This window comes from Protopterus annectens, chromosome 1.part0, assembly GCF_019279795.1.
Source record: "Protopterus annectens isolate FY-2018-M chromosome 1.part0, PAN1.0, whole genome shotgun sequence".
Classification (NCBI taxonomy): domain Eukaryota; kingdom Metazoa; phylum Chordata; order Ceratodontiformes; family Protopteridae; genus Protopterus; species Protopterus annectens.
This window is the reverse complement of record NC_056725.1, coordinates 1,958,830,695-1,958,848,738: the sequence shown is the minus strand read 5'-3', so window position 1 is coordinate 1,958,848,738 and position 18,044 is coordinate 1,958,830,695. Positions and strand designations below refer to the sequence as shown.

General features: G+C 42.9%; 1 protein-coding gene across 3 annotated transcripts in view; it reads right to left on the bottom strand.

Annotated features, from left to right (window-relative positions):
• Positions 1-514: 514 nt before the first annotated feature.
• The window catches only part of ALLC (allantoicase), a 420,793-nt gene continuing 403,263 nt past the window's right edge, over positions 515-18,044 (bottom strand). For all 3 annotated transcript variants that reach the window (XM_044070482.1, XM_044070490.1, XM_044070498.1), the window contains one exon: positions 515-785. In XM_044070482.1, coding sequence (XP_043926417.1) covers positions 606-785 — 180 coding nt within the window. In that variant the 3' untranslated portion in view covers positions 515-605. The remainder of the gene's footprint in view (positions 786-18,044) is intronic.

Below are 18,044 nucleotides of genomic sequence, written 5' to 3'. Positions count from 1 at the left end.
GACGAATCAGCGTACTTGTTTTGGAATATTACTGGCCAGTCATTGTATAACACACTTTAGTCAGGGTACAGAGCTGATCCAGGTGAGCAATTATCAGTCTCAGCATTGGACACAGAAAATAGATAAAAATAAGGTTAGTTGTTCACTAATACAAAATTCACATGGATATCAGCAAGCTACTTTCTTACAAAATATTGTAGATATTATTTAAAAACATTGCACAGAATTATACTAAAGGCAGCACATGTTGATGTTTGAGTGTATTATCAATGACAAACATAAAGCAAGAAAGAAGAAAAGTGAGAAGTATAGATGGATGATAGAGTTGAACAGAAAGAAAAAAAGACAGTAATAGGGAGAGGAGAAGAATTAAAAAATATGCAAAAAAGAAGTGCATGTGGCATAAAATTTCAGTATACTTTCATTTTGTAGTATTCTTAAAACAGTAAGGAAATTCATAATAAATTAAAATAAAATATGCTTAACAAAATATGATTCTAATCATCACAAAACATTGCTGATGCATTTTAATTTATTTCTATAAGTAATTAATGGTAGATCTGTTTTAAAGAGTAAAAAAATGCCCAAATGAAAGAAGACAAGAATCAGTCTGTATTTTTGAAGTCTGCTGTTGATTCAGTTTTCAGTACTACATTTCTTGGGAATCCCCAAAGTCGCATTCTGCTTACACCTCCATCTGGGGCAATAATGAGTCGCACATGAGTGAATATTTCATGTGATTCTATCAAGCTGTAATCAAAGAAATGCCTTTTGTGTGGCTTCAGCTGAAAGAAAAAAAACAGATAATGTAATCAATAGAAGTACGTATGGAAGTACATAGGTGGGGAAGAAAAGAACGTGTTAGATGCACAATAAGTGAACTTGACTAATATAAATAAAAGTAATTTGAAATATGAAAGCAATTAGCAAATTATAAAGAAGAATAATTAGTGTGGTTCCCTAGTGAAAATAAAATTATTATATTTCCTGTGGAAATTTTCGAAGGATGAAAATAAAGTTGTTCTTTCTTGCAGATGTTAGCAATATTGTTTATTTTCAAAATGGTACTTTAGTGTGTCATTTTCATCAGTGATTCAAATAAACATATATATTCCCCACCTGTAGCTACTACTCTTAAAAAATTATGAAAATGAAAGAAAGCTGATATATTAAAATGTCAGTAACACATTTTTAAATATTTTCTAATATTATTATTAACTTGGTAATCTATCCTGTAACTCTACCACTGTTATTAAACCACTTTTTGAGATAGGGTGACCTGGATGCTAGTTGAAGCTTATTTTGACTACACTAGCTCATCTCTGAAAGTAGAAAGTGTGGATACATCTTATCACAGATTAATATGAACCATGGGTTTCTCAAAGAATGTTTGTTTGAATAAAATTAGTGCGCGCACACACACACACACACACACACACACACACACACACACAGACACACACACACACACACACACACACACACACACACACACACACACACACACACACACACACACACACACAGAGCATCACAGTTGCCAGTATTGAGTTCAGAGCCCCTATCTAGTTCTGTTTACTACAGTGTTATAACTTATAGGATTTAATAGTGTCACAAGGTATGTCTAAGGTGATTACATCAGGATCCCTTGTAAAGGATTGGGAATGGAAAATGTAGTGGGTGGGAAGGGCATCAAAATACATTACCCTACAAACATACACACTTCCAAACACCTTCCCCCATACGCACATTTGGCACAATTGAGTGTAGAACCCCTGCCTATCTAGTTATCTGTACTATACTGTTACTTAGTTATTACATATGCCACGGAGCTTATAGAGCTGAGTGCTGTCCAATGGTACTTCTAAGAGCAATGACATCAGCAGAACTGAAAAAGTAGGGCACTGGGAAGTGTTGTGAGTGGGAAAGCCCTCAAAATACTTCATCCTACAAACATACACACTTACAAACTCATGTACACACACACACACACACACACACACACACACACACACACACACACACACACACACACACACATTTGTCAGAGCTGAAAGTAGAATCTCTGCCTATCTAGTTATTTGTACTATAGTTTTATGCAGTTATCACATGCGCTACAGAGCTTACAGGGCTGACAAGTGCACAAAGGTACTTCTAAGGTGAATGACATCAGCAGGACTCCTAAAGTTGGGCACTGGGATGTGTACTGGGTGGGAAAGTTCTCAAAATACTTCAGCCTACGAACATGCACACTTAAGTGCACACATTTGCCAGAACTGGGAATAGAACCATTGCTTATTTAGTTATTTGTATTATGGTGTTAAGCAGTTACCGCTACAGAGCTTACAGGGCTGGGTCTGTGCAAAGGTACTTCTAAGGGGAATGATATCAGCAGGACTGTTAAAATACTGCACTGGGAAGTATTGTGGGTGGGAAAGTCCTTAAAATATGTCATCCTATAAACATGTACACACACACACACACACACACACACACACACACACACACACACACACACACACACACATTTTCCAGAACTGAAAATGGAGCCCCTGTCTATCTAGTTATTTGTACAATACTGTTACATAGTTATTCCATGCGCCATGGAACTTATAGGGCTGTGGCTTTCCAAAAGTACTTCTAAGGGGAATGACATCAGCTGGACTGCTAAAGTGGGGCACTGGGAAGTGTACTGTGTGGGAATGGCCTAAAACTGTTTCACCTACAAACACACACACACACACACACACACACACACACACACACACACACACACACACACACACTTACATTTTCCAGGACTGACATTAGAACCCCTACCTATCTAGTTATTTGTACTATAGTGTTATGCCATTACCACATGTGCTACAGAGCTTATAGGGCTGACAGGTGTCCAGTTGTACTTCTAATGTGAATGACAGCAGCAGATCTTGTGAAGTAGGGCAATGGGAAGTGTACTGAGTGGGAACAGCCTCCTAATACTTAGGCCTACAGACACACACACACACACACACACACACACACACACACACACACACACACACACACACACACACACACTCACACACACATACACACACACACACACACACACACACACACACACACACACACACACACACACAGAGGCAGGTGATCTGATATTAAAACTCCCACATCATTACTATTACACAATGAAGTTCACCTTCATGCTGGCATGTGCAAATGGTTACGACCGGTATGCCACTATCTGCAGCAGGACATCACTCTGTGCCATTCAGGGTATCCATGTCTGTGACCCACTCTGTGTGTGTCCACCTGTGTCTCTCTCTGTATCACTGTCTGTCTCTCTTTTCCCCATGTCTATGTGTGTGTATGATTGACATATTGTTATCTGTTGCCCATATATATATATATGTCTGTGTATCACACTCAACAGATCCAGATATATCACATATGGGCCACCTACACCTAGCTGAGGTTAATCCTGTCTGATGGGTGTGTGTAGGGACAGTTAAGATGTGCATAGCATAGGTGTATGCAAAGACATATATGCACAATACAGTTATATAGTCCGATGTGGGTTCCCACATGGCCTGTGATTCTCTAAGTACAGGAGCATGCCCAGTGTGACCTTCTGTAGTGAGAGTGAGACTCCATTCCAGAGATAGTTGTACTCCAGTCCAGGGTTTTTTGTGCTACAGCCATACCTCTCCAAAGTAAACAGGTTTGTTTTAGCAGACATTTTCTGACATATCTGAAGTCTGACACTGCAGTGTATTGTGTCACTACCTAGTGACAGACATCCTCAGATCATCACAGTGCTTTACCAAAGGAATACAAGAGGTTTGATGCACAGACTAATATTATGAGCCCAACTATATGCATTCTTGACCAAAACTGCCAGTTGAGAGGTGTGGCTACAGCCGGTTGACTGATGAAGCTGTATAAACAGTCCAGCAACTTGGTGATATATTGGCTGGGGATCTCCTGCTTGTGTGGTAGTCTTCTTACCTGAAAAGTCATATTCTGGTGTGGCCCTACCTCTCAACTGTACATTTATTGGCAGATTGCCCAGGTGTTTGTCTAGAAGTTTCATCCAGTCTACATAAACTTGTGTTTTTATGGCAAGTTAGTTGCATATAATTGAAGACGGATGTTAAAATATAATAACAGATATTAGTGTTTGAGACTTCATAATCTTCGGATAATTCCTGCTAATGCAAAACCCCTTATCCTACCAACTTTCTCAGTATGTAAGGGCAACATTTAGAACATGTGTCTATCATTGTGCCTTTGTCCCACTTATATTTATGACCTTGTCCAGATGTCTTGCTGTCAGAGTTTGGGAGGTATGGGTGTGGGTACAGAGTGCATTTTACTGGGCAGTAATGTCCATTACATATGTAGTATATTCAACAGAGCACTGTGCCTTCCAGGTATGTCAGTGGCAGAGCAGTACAGAGTAATGTAGTGAACCACTGACAGACCGTTGTGTATAGGTTGATAGATTGCTATGACATTAGTAGGGTATTGGTTCTGAAGCCCTTATAACCCACGCAGATGAGAGTGTAGCCCATGTTATTTGTCAGAAGACAGAGCCCCTGTCCAGCAGGGACACAGGTGGGAATCACATGATTGTATTTTGTGTTTCCTGTGCAGTTATACAGGGAGCACATCACTAGGGGTATTGAAGCACTTGGCTTGCTGTTGACAGGGAGTGTATTCCACAGATGGGAGAGTGGGTGGTACATGTATCTGTCACACCAACAAGCCATACTGATATCACAGCCCAGGCTGATGCTGTGCTTACAGGTTGATGGAGTGGGCCTTGAGTTCCAGATGTGCAAAAGTCCCATCAAGGCAGGGTCTGGATTGCTTTGTATTCCAGACAGGGGTCACCTCAGCAGAGTCTGTATGGAACAGGGTAGAGGGGCAGTGCTGTTAGCCTATCTGTGTAAGGTAGGTGTTTGGGGTTTGGGGTGAGGCCTTAGCATTTGCAAGACCCTGGTGTGTGGAGTCTACCTGGTCTGTGGTGTGTAGGTTTGTGGAGTTCTCATGTGATTTTGCCTCTGAGGTGTCAATTCTTTAGGTTTTGTTTTGTTGCAGACCTCCACTTACGTGGGTGTGTGTTGTGTATTTACAGGTGATGTTTACTGACTCCTTACACTGCATGGCACCTATGCTACTGCACAATCTGTTCTGGTGTGCACATTCTCCATTTGTCTGGCCAGTGGTTCCCCACCCCTTATATGTGTCTCTTTGTCTTTCTGTAATCCAGTCACAGGCTTTGGCCACAGTGGCTGCTATGTATTTGTAATTCTGATGTAGACGGGGTACATGCCATTACATCGCACACAGGTTTGTGGACTTCACACCTCTGAGTGTACCTATTTAGCAGGTTGTCCATCATTGCACCACTCTATTTGTTGTGGTCCTTAGACGGTTTGTGCTGCTATGTTATCATGAGACTACGTGTGGGCCCAGCTGTCATACCATCACAGACTGACATCTGCACAGGCCTAAATATGATAGTCAGACTACAGCCCACACATGGGGACAAGGTGTTAATAATGTTCTGCCAAACATAGACAGTTGGGAGACTGGTTTGGTAATTTCTTGTTTGCTCTTATGGGTTTGGCATCTGCTTCCCCACTATCTGCCATTGCTGTTTTGACATGACCCTTTCTTGTTTTGCAAATAGTTGGCAGGCAAATGCAATGTCAGAACAAGCAGAACAGATATACAAGGCATACTTGTCCTTCTGTGACAACCTGTATCATTCCAGGGGTATGGCTGTTGGCCAGTGACATGTTGTCAGTGCTGACTCAGAAAGGTGGCAGCCTTTTATACACTGGCAGTAAACTGACCTTCAAATACCTGCTGTCCTACTAGGCACCGTATCTCTCAACGTCTGAGAGCCAGACATCTGGAAAAAGCCATAAATGATTGGGGGACAGAGGCCTAAGTATAAGGACCATTTTTAAGTATTGGCCTTGCAAACCTAGAAAGGTGATTCAATAACAGGTTTTGCATTAGCATGCATGTTTCTATAGGCTATGAAGTCTGACACTACAATCTGTCATTATTTTCTGACTTTAGTCTTCTGTAATTTGCCAAAGAATTGCCAGACAACCACTATTTCATGTTATACAGACCACAATTATGATGCAAACCTCTGGACATTCCACAATAGGTCTGTACAGTTGAGAGGTATGGTAGGCACTGTGTAGGTCACTCTAAGCTGTGTACTGTCCATATGTGTGGCCCCCTGTCCATGACCTGTACAGCTTCCCTGTATTAACAGCTATTGCCATCTGGACAGTGTATACTACTCCTACCATAGGTGTAGCTGACATGCAGAATACTTGGCACTGCAGTTCTTGGAACATGGCCATGTCAAAGACAGCACTGTACCTAGGCCACTATGACACAACAGCCAGGAGTAAGTGCTGGCCACATCCTGACAGTACTAACCACACATATGCATAGCTCATTGACCTCTGCATATTGTGGACATGTAACAGGTTATCATGTTTATTGGGACAGCCCTGGCAATGTGTGCTCTGCTGCTACTTCCCTGCAAACATACATGTTACTGAGACTGCATTTCTATGACAATATAGGTGTGGGGGGCACACCTGTCAACTGTACACACTTGCACAGACTGTGCTGATATTTGCTTTACATTTTGGTTCCATTTAGCATAGTATTGTGCCCTGTTTTGGAGACTAGAGATATATCACTAAGAACCAAAGGTCAGATTATAATGGCATACATTTCATTTTCAGATTTCTTACCCTTCAGAGCCTTACTGTAACTGCAAGACCTGCTGTGCTATCACTGTGTAAGTCTGTAGGGGGGTATTTCATCCTTGTCACCATTTGTGGGCCTTTGCCAGACATTTATTTATGGTTTTCTACAGCTGCCTTGCTGGGTAAGGCTGAGGAGTGGGTATGGGACCCCCACTCTGACATCCATGCCTGTGACCTATGACCCCCCCCCCCAATTAGTTGGCCTCCCACATATACTACAGTGGGATTCATCACCTTGGGTACTACTGCATAGTGTGGGAAAGCCAGTAATGGGCAAACATTTGCTGATGTCCGACTCCCACATAGCTGTCGGTTGTCTGCTGTTATCCCAGTAGGCCATCTCATTCCCTTGCATACATGCAGCAGTACCATAGACATGCTACCAGAACATACTAATCCATTCATTTATTTTTTTAAGAAGACTGACTTACCTTGTACCTGCAGCAGTTGTGAGGATGGTGCTTGAGGGCTGCCTAAGTCGGATGCCTGCAGTACACTGCCTATACAGGGTAAGTTATAGGCAGTGTGATGTTTGTGTTATCCATTTTACTGTGTGTGCGAGTCGGAGAGAGGTGTCAGTCCCTGGGTTTCTACAGTGTCAGTGTGTGTGCTATATGTTGCCTCTTTGCCAAGGCCAGGTCATACTGGGTATGCTTCCATCTGCCTACAGGGGCTGGCTCAGGGGGTTCCTCCTCCGAGTCCCTCTGTGCCTGTGGGGACCTTGATAATGGTGGAGGGCTGTGTAGCCCTTCCCCGTACGGTTCCTGTTGCAGCTGTTTCCACAGGATCATATTGTCTAGCATGGCACATACTATGAACATGTGTACACATGTGGCTGGGGGGTACTGCAAGGCTGCACCAGATATGGCAAGGCAGTTGAACTGTGATTTGAGCATCCCAAACACGCATTCTATAATGATCCTGGTTTGTGAGTTTGCCTCATTATGGCATTCTTGAGTGGGTGTTTGTGCATTTCTAATGGGTGTCATCATCCATGGCTGCAGTGCATAGCCAGCATCCCCCACCAGATGGCCATACGGGATGCCCCCCCCCCAGCAAATCCATGATACAGCTGTAAGGAATGCCAGATGTGGGAGTTGTGATAGCTTCCAGGGCTGCCAGCACACACATTCATGATAATGCCTTGGGCATCGCACACAACCTGGCAGTTGGAGTGGAAGCCCTTGTGGTTTAGGTATACCCTACCCTGCTCACTGGGTGGTGCTTTAATGTGGATTTGTGTGCAGTCTATGGCACCCAGTACTTCCGGGTAGTCTGTTACATGGTGGAAGAGGTGCCTATTGCTGGTTCTCTCCTCACAGGTGCTGGTGAAGTAAATGTACTCACTGACATGTGATAGCATGGCATCCAGGAACTGGTGGAGTACCCTGGATGCAGATGCCTGTGAGACCCCCATGATGTCCCCAGTAGATCTTTGGAAAGTACCTCTAACTAGCATTCTTAAGGCTACACATACCTTGGTATGCACTGAGGTGATGCCGGAACAGCTCAATGAGTTACTGAAGAATGACCCTGTCCACCCTGTAGTGCTCTACTATCTCCAGACCATGTAGCCCCTGGTAGGTTACCCTGGGTCTGAACACTCTTCTCCTCCTCCTCAGTCTGGGGCGGTTACCAGAATTATTCTCTTCACTGCCCTCAGCCTCTAGTACATACTGATGTATCAAAGTGACAGCAGCCCCTAACATTTTGTCGGTTAAAATTCCCCCGTGTGTGTACACCAATGGTGCAAAGCTTGTGGGAAATGCCAGACTGAAAGGTGTTTGCACAGTTTATACTGTTGTGCTTCAGATGCTGCCTGTATGATTGGCTTTCTATGATACATTCCACCTGCCTCCTATATTATTTGTACTTGATTGCTTTTATTCTGTGATTTCCCTTTTTTTCCTTTATCTTTCCCTTCCCTTTGCCACCCCTTTTAAGTCCTGAGACATGCTGTGCAAACCCAGTGCCCAAATGTAAACAGTTCTGCTATTTCCAGGTTATTTATTTATTTTTTTGTTTGTTTTAGACCCGGTGAGTGCCTCACAAACCCATTTAGCTAAAGTAAAGACTTTGAAGCAGAAATGGCCCTCCCCTGGATGCAAACACACTTTTTATTTCATGGAATAAGTCAATATAGCCTCAGACACACCCCCTTGCTTAGCTGTTCTTAGCTAAGCTCAAATGGGAGCCATGGCGCTCCAATGTGCTTACACCAAGCATGACACACCCCCTTTTCATGGCAGCTGCTTCTCCTGCTTACACCACTGCCTTATAGCTCCTACATGGTTAGGTGCAGCCAGACAATGGTATCCCATTTAGTGATTCAGTAAAATTTGCTCATTTGCATACCCCACTGCCTTAATTTCTTGTTACACCACTACACCAGAGCCTTTCCCCTTAGCAACCAGTGTTATCTGTTATTGTTTTGATTCTGCATGCCATACACTATAATGGCAAAATGCAGATTTCACTTAAAATTGTCTTTTCTACATTTTTATATTTATTTTCTGCACAATGCCGTTTGCACGCTGCTGCGCTATGCTTAAATGGCTGAAATCGGCCAAAAATAAACTTTGATTTTCATATTTTTGCAACACTTTTCAATGCCAATGGTCATATATTTGGCCACTGGCATGCCTAATGCTTATAATACATGCTGTACGTTGAGCTATCATGCCCCCATTTTGATGTTTGCAGAAATGTACACGGTCAGTAACTGAATACATTTCTGCAACTGACACTGCTCTTGCACGGATGCCTGCCTGCTTACTAAATCGCTAATTCACCTCATTTGCATGGTTTTCACCAGCAAATGAGGTAATTAGCATAATTTAGTGGTGTCTGTGCAAGAATACTTCTAGCAGGCTCATGCACGTCCCCAGCCTTGTTTACTGGATCGCTTGGCGGCCATATTCCATGCAGGAGCTGCTGCACTATTCCTGCACAGAAAAAAAGCTGTTATTAAATCCCAGGGATGGATGTGTCTGCTGCTTCTGCATGCTTGCTTGTCTATCTACCCTTCAGCTGTTACTCACTTTGAAAAAATCATTTTTTTAAACCAATTTCAATCTTGAAACATTCAACTAGGATCTGATTTCTGCTACTGAATAATTATCCTTGTCTCTCTTTTTAAGCCTACTAATTCAGCAGACTTTAAATGCCGTAATTAAACGTCTGTGGTTTGTGTCACCATTACTTCATCCTGAAGGATTTCTAAAGTTTAGGTCTTTATGTATAAAAAGCTTTATACACTTTTCATAAGGACAGAGTGCCACTAAGAACTGGTACTTCATTTAAGCCTAAAGACATGCTAGAGGTTTCTTTAATCAGTGTGTCCAACTATGAGAAATGGCTAGGAATTGAATCTTACTGCTGACACCAAATATTGTCATGGACAGGGGTACAAACCTTGAATCCCATACTGCATTATCAAGAGGATGAAGATAAGTGAGTTAAACAGCCCAAATCTGTACCCTTGCCACCCAAATAAGTATGTAAGACTGTGATGTGATTTAAGAGCTTCCCAGAAATGCACTCTACTGACTCTGACCAGCACCTGTCACATGCAAATAAGCTGTAAACTGCCAGCTCCAGAATAGGACTATAATCACTTACTCCCTAGGATTTCACCCACACAGTAGCTAAATTAGATATACTGTTATGCCTTATGATCTCCATAACTATTAGACATTTAAAATTAGCCACACTTCAGACAGTTACAAAAATATCAAAATTGTATACTAATAGGCAGCAATACTCAGGTGTGGGGGCCAGATGATGTAGAAGCTGCAGGAACTACATGAAGTATGAATTACCAGATCTTCTGGGCTCCCTTTCAGAAGTATGAGACCTTACTGTGAATCCTGACACTTTGAAAATAAAAGTGCAAGCCTAACAAAGACAAAGTGAATTGTTAAACTTGCTCTTACACTTTTAAAGCACTATTGCAGGAGAGCAAGCCCTTCTCTGCAACCCTGACTTGTTGACTGTGTCTTTCACATCTGCTTCCTATGTAATTTAACTACAATCACTATTTCTTGGTGTAGGTGGAATACTCCCAGATACCATAGTTTGAAAATGAGTATAATTTCCCCCATTCAAACTTAAAGTTGTTTTGTTTAGAGGACTGTAGTTATATTCCTCACACCCTCAATGGACAGTCAGCGTCTTTGGATAATGTTTGCATTATACACACTGATAATGTCACTTTTATCCATGATACCAATACTCATTAACCATTCTTCACATTGCTAGGTGCCAGAGATCACCTCTTGAGCTTCATTCTAGATCACAGTGCCTAACAACATTCTAAAGGACTAACCATACTTTTATATGGACTGGAGGACATATCATTCTCTGAGGAGGCAATGTCAGAAGTAGCTGATGGAAATGGATCCAGTTCAATAGATGAGAAAAGTGCAAAGACTAAACAGAATGGAGGAGACTCACAGCAAATGTTGTTGCCACTGTGTATTGCTGGGGTGCTGTCATTAATACAGCTTTTTTGTGTTGCATGGAAGACTAAAAGAATGCCTCTAAACTGAAAAAAAACTGAAGTAGTGATCCCATTTTTCAGAAAGGGGACATAAGATTTATTCCATTAATAGATGAATCAGGCTTCCCAGTCTCCCTGAGAAAGCCTGCTGCAGGATGACAGAAAGAAGGCGTCAACCAATAGCTGAGCCTGTGATTCAGGAAGTTCAATGTGGATTTTGTTCTAGAAGCAGAAAGTACAGTTGTGTACACCTACCATAAATGTAGATGTTCGAGTGTCTTCACTGTTGCAGTCATGACTGTAGGGGTTCTACCCTGCCGGCAGGCAGCCCTCGGTTGGCCAGAATCCCAAAGTCTGGGTCCAGCATCGGCTGTTCAACCATGCTCCCTGACGTCAGAGCGCCAGGAGTACAAAGCTGACAGCCGACGCCATTTTCTCCAGTTTTTCTTGCCCCAGATGTCAGGAGTCCCAAAATGGAAAAGGTCCCATAACCTTTGCAAATACACCTCAGAAGAATTGTGAAAAAAGGAACCACACAAAAGTAAAAACAAGAGGGGATAGGAGGGAGGGAAACCCAAACTGCAACAGTGAAGACACTCGAACATCTACATTTATGGTAGGTGTACACAACTGTACTATGTTCATCGTGTTTCACTGTTGCAGTCATGACTGTAGGGTAGAATCCCAAAGCTGAAAGAAAGGGAGGTGGTCATAAAGAAGAAGGGGCGGCTAAAAGGCCCTGCAAGACTGCAGAGGCAAAGCCTGCCCAAGATTTAGAGTAGAGAGGTAGATTGTAGTGCTTAGAAAAAGTATGCACTGAACTCCAAGTTGCAGCCTCCAAAATGTCCTTGGTAGGGACTCCACTGAGAAAAGCCGCAGAAGTGGCAGCAGCTCTGGTGGAATGAGTCTGTATACTCCCTGGGATTTGCTTTCCATGGTGAGAATAACAAAATCTGATTCCATGAGCAATCCATTTAGAAATGGTCTGTTTTGAAATGGCTTTACCTTGGGAACTTGAAGCATAAGAAACAAACAATTGCTCTGATTTCCTGATGTCCTTGGTTCTGTCCAGGTAAAAACGTAGTTGTCTGTGTACATCCAAGGAATGTAAGATCCTTTCCCCTTTATTTTGAGGAGTGGGGAAAAAAGTAGGCAAGTGGATAGTCTGATTTAAAGCCACTTTGGAAACCACCTTAGGCATGAAGGTAGGATTAGTCCTCAATGACACTCTGTCTGGATGAAAAATAATATAAGGCTCCACAGCCATAAAAGCTTGTAACTCTGAAAATGTCCTGGCAGAGGTTAGGGCTAACAGAATAGCTGTCTTCCAAGATAAAAACTTGATGTCAGAAAAGGCGGCAGGCTCAAAAGGAGGCAAGGTCAATTTTTCCAAAACATAGTTGAGATCCCAAGCAGGAATGGGAGGAGATCTAGGAGGTCTTAAGTTCTTAGCTTCCCTGAGAAACTGTCTCATGAGCTGGTGGGAAAAGATTGGAGGGTCTGTATTATAATGAGCAGAAATAGCAGAGGCATGAATCTTAATGGAAGAGAAAGAGAGACCCTTATGTAAGAGATCTGTCAAGTAAAGTAAAATTAAAGGAATGTTCGGAAGAAGAGGATCAGAATTCTGAGCCTGCATCCAGGAACAAAATCTTTTCCATTTTCCTGAATAAGATTTTCTAGTACTAGGACGTCTGGCTTCCAAAATGACATCCATAACCTGCTTGGATAGGAAAAAAGAAATCAAAGGCCCTGGATTAACCAGGCCGCCAGGCTGAGAGTTCTGACATGAGAGTGTAGAACCTGACCCTGATGTTGGGACAGAAGGTTCGGAGACTGAGGTAAAACCCAAGGGGGCTCCAGACATAGGTTTTTCAGAGTTGGGTACCAAAACTGTCGAGGCCAATTTGGGGCCAGCAAGATTATCATCTTGGGCTTGTCCTGTTTTATCTTTAATAATACCTGTGGAAGAAGAGGAAGAGGTGGAAATGCATATCCCGAAAGGTTCCTCCAACTGAATGATAGGGCATCCACTTTCCAAGCTTCTTTGTGGAATGTCCTGGTACAAAAATTCTGTAGTTGATGATTGAGGTGGGATGCAAAGAGGTCTATGTGAGGACATCCCCAGACTGCTGTTATCATCCTGAATATTTTGGTGTCCAGCATCCATTCGTGTGGATCTGAAAGGTTTCTGCTCAGACTGTCTGCCAGGAAGTTTAGCTTCCCTGGTAGAAACTGAGCTTGAAGGTCCAGATTGCAAGCTAGAGCTGTGTTCCATAGATCCATGGCTAGTCTGCAAAGGGGGTAGGAATGAGATCCCCCTTGCTTGTTTATGTACCACATAACTGTGGTGTTGTCTGTCCGTATTAGTAGTTGTCCTGGATGTAAAAGATTCCTGAAGGCCAGTAGAGCTTCCTGGATGGCTAACATTTCCTTTAAATTGATATGCAGGTGCTTCTGATCCTTTGTCCAAAGGCCCTGCAGACAGTTGCCCTGAAAATGGGCTCCCCAAGCATAATCTGAGGCATCCGTGGTTAGAATCTGAGTGGCAGGAGGCAGACAAAAGGGTTTCCCTTTGTTTAGAGTACATGCCCTGGACCACCAAAGAAATTCCTTTTGAAGGCAAGGAAGGATGGAGATCAGTATGTCTAAACTGTGGCAATGCTGAGACCATACACTTTTTAGGTACCACTGTATTTTCCTCATGTGTAGTCTTGCATATGGTATGAGAAGGATGCAGGAGGCCATGTAACCCAGAGCCTGCAGGAATCTCCTTGCAGATAGCTGAGTTAAAGTTGCCAAGGTTTTGAAAGTTGAAGCCAGCAGTAACTGTTTTTCGGATGTTAGAAATGCCATCTGGGTTGTGGTGTTTAGAAAAGCACCCAGAAAAGTTATCTGTTGTGAGGGTGTCGAATTTGACTTTTTTATGCTTACAGAGAAACCCAGGAACTTGAGGAGGTTCTGAACAAATTCTAGATGCTGGAGTAAGACATCCTTGCTGTCTGCCTGAATTAGACAATCGTCCAGATAAGGGTCAATTTGAATTCCCTTGAGTCTGCAGTAAGCTACTACTGGAGCCAGGTATTTGGTGAAGACCCTGGGCGCAGTAGACAATCCAAAGGGCAGTGCAGAGAATTGAAAGTGCCTCGCTCCGGCCTTGAACCTGAGGTATTTTCTGCATTCCTGCCTGATGGGAATGTGTAAATATGCCTCCTTTAAATCCAAAGTTACCATCCAAGCATCTTTGGACAGCATTGAAAGAAGCTGCTGGAGAGTAAGCATCTTGAATTTTGGAATTTCTAGAAAGGTGTTCAAGACTGACAGATCCAGAATGGGTCTCCATGAGTTTTGCTTCCTGGGGACTAGAAAGAGCCTTGAGTAAAAACCTCGTCCCATCTCTGAAAGTGGAATCAGTTCTATGGCTTTCATAGTCAAAAGAGCTTCCACCTGGTTTAAGGCCTCTGTCCATTGATGTTTTGGTAGGTCTGGCCATCCGCTTGGCCTTGGCAGGGTGTGAAAATGGAATTTGTAACCTCTTAGAACCACATCCAGAACCCACTTGTCTTGGGTTATATGAGTCCAATTTTGATAAAAAAGAGAGAGTTTTCCTCCAAGAGGGGCTTCCAGGCAAGAAGTTCCTGCAGCCCAACAGAGGAAGTCATTGAGTTTGTTTCCTATGAGTTTGTGACCTGTCCTCTCCTCCCCTAGGGGTAGAAGCAGTCCACTGTCTTGGTCTATAAGAACCTTGTGTTTGAGGCCTTCCTCTGGAGCGTCTATATCTACCTCTCTGAGGCCTGTCTGAAGTGGGAAAAGACCAATTTTTAGAAGGCCAATTTCTGCTAAATCTTGGTGGCTGTACTTGTAAGAAATCTTTAACTGTTTGTATGGATTTCGCCTTATCCTCCATCTTTTTAATCACTTCTTCAGCTTTTGATCCAAACAAAACATTATGCTGAACAGGAGCATCCAACAATTTAGCTTTCATTTGTTCTGGCAAATTTTGTTCCTTTAGCCATGCATGCCTTCTAATGACTGTGCCGGAGGCAGCAGCCCTACAAGAAGCCTCCAAGGCATCAAATCCACAGTGTAAACCATGCTTTCCAACTTGCTCAGTGGCATGCAATAAGTCATGTAATTCCTTATCATCTGCACAGGCAGAAATGGAAGTAAGCTTTTGCTTTAAAACAGACAAAAGAAATTTCTGGTATTTCAGCATATGAAACTGACAGTTTAAAGCCCTGATGGACAAAGTAGCAGAAGTGTACACTTTTTTACCCCATCTTTCTAAAGATCTAGAGTCCTTTTCAGTGGGAATGGGATTTTTGGCAGAAGCGGCCTTAACTCCCTTGGGGCCTTCAGAAATGGTTTCAGGGTCAGCAGAAGGGTTCTTGTATAAAAACTGGTGGGAATCAGGAACCCTATAATATCAATCCGGCTTGACAGGAGCAGGAGGAAAAGAATCAGGGGTTAAATTAGCCTCCGAAAAAGCATCATCCACAATATCCAAAACAGGAGGAATAGCCAGGGGTCTATGTTGGGGGAGAAGAAGAAAATCCCTTAGTCTTTTCTTAGATTCTGAATACTCCTGTCCTTCCCAGTGTAAATGTTCCCTCATTTCATGCAAAGTTTCCCCAAAACAGAAATCCTCAGGGGGAGAAGCTGAGGGAATAGACTCCTCAGCATCAGAATCCTCATAAGGAGGGAAAGAATATTCATGGTCAGAAGAGGAAACTGAAGAAACAGAAGCCTGATCAGGGGAATCATAATAAACATCTTGCCTTGGCCTTTTATCTGGAGGGGGATGTGAACCCCTAATCATAGTAAGTAAATCCTCCGCCATCTTGAGTAACTGTTTCTGTGACTTGGGAGCCGGTTCAGAAGAGGCTTGTGTTTCAGTCTTTGATTTAGAAGGAGTCTTTGCCTTTGTCTTTGGCTTTGCCTTTATTATAAGCTGAGTAGGCCTGAAAACCCCTTCGGAAGCCGGTACCTGCACAGCGGCTCTGGACCCATCCGAAGGAGCATTGTCCGAAGGTCCTGCAATAGAGATATTTAAAGGCCTTGTTGGCTCCTCATGAGAGTCCATTTCGGCCATCGGTTCTGAAATGGCTGACGACAGGGGCTGCAAAAGTGCCTCACTGACGACGGCCGAACCTGAAGCTGGCTCCGCTTGTGCGCTATCATCAGATTTGGACCTCGAAGGCCTGTCTTTATCCTTGCGACGTTTGTGAACTCCGGTAGCCGGAACTGTATCCGACGACATTTTGTAGTTAAAGCGCCTACCGAAGTAATGAAAAGCAAAATTGTACCTTCGTTTAATTGTACGTTGATTGAATCTAGCACAAAACCGACAACTAGCTACGTCGTGGTCAGGGCCTAAGCAAGGAATACAGTAAGAATGAAAATCCTTATGAGGTATTTGCTTCCCACATGAAATGCAATTATTAACTTTTTCTGACATCGGACTGGAGCAAGAAAAAGTTTCCCCAATGGGGTACTTAGCTTTGAGTGGAGAAGAAAGTCTTCGGACTGAAGTTTATCAGAAAAAATCATCAGGAGTCAGCCGACCGGCACTTGCGAACTGCTATCACCGCACGGCAAGAAAGACTGGAGAAAATGGCGTTGGCTGTCAGCTTTGCACTCCTGGCGCTCTGACGTCAGGGAGCATGGTTGAACAGCCGATGCCGGACCCAGACTTTGGGATTCTGGCCGACCGAGGACTGCCTGCCGGCAGGGGAGAACCCTACAGTCATGACTGCAACAGTGAAACACGATGAACATCACTGACTCAGTTGTGTCTTTACATACAACAGGGTCATAGTACTCTGACAGTACTCCTCACATGTTTTTGTGGAGTTGGAGAAGACATATGATCATGTGCCACTGAACACATTGTAGGAGGCACTACAACAGTATAGAGTTCACGGGTCAAGGCAGCATGCCATTCCGTTCCTGTATTTATGAAGAATGAAAGGTGAATTTGCATTTTCAGTGTTAAGTAGAATCCATTCAATCCATTCAAAGAAGGCACAGAACTCTGACAAAGCTGTGTCTTATCTCATTTCCTGTTTTTGATTTTCATGGGTAACAAACAACAGCCAAGATCAAGGGAATACACAAAGCTATAGAGATTATCCATTTGGTAGATGTGATGGATTTATCTTTTTTTTTTTGAGAGATTATTTTGTCCTCCTAGCCTCAACTAATTGTGGTCTCCAGCACTCCAGCATGCATTGGAATAGATTGCAACTTAGTGTGATGTACCTAGGATGAAAATTAGTGCTTCTAAATGAGGAGGTGTGTTACCTCCTAGAAAAGAATTGATTACTTTAAATCACCTACCTCAAATGGAGGTGTTTCTTTATCCTGGAGTCTCATTTCTGATTAAGGATGAGGGTACTGGGAGATTCATCATCAGAAAGGTGCAGCATTTCTGCAGGTATTGTAGTGGAGCGTGGTGTTGAAGAGAAAGCTGAATCATAGGGTAAAGCTTTCAGTTAACTGGTCCCTTTATATCCTCATCTTCATGTATGGTCATGAGTATTATAAAGCTACTGAAAGAACAAAATACAACATGCAAAAAGTAGGTTCCTTCAAAGAATAGCCAGGCCAGGTTTCAGTGTAAGAGTGAAGATTTTGACATTCCATTAGTATCTGAAAATGCAATCATTGCTCCTCTCAGTCAAGAGAAGTCATATGAGATGGTTTGTGCAGTTTGTTAAGATCCTTCTTGAGCTGGCTCCCACAAGAAA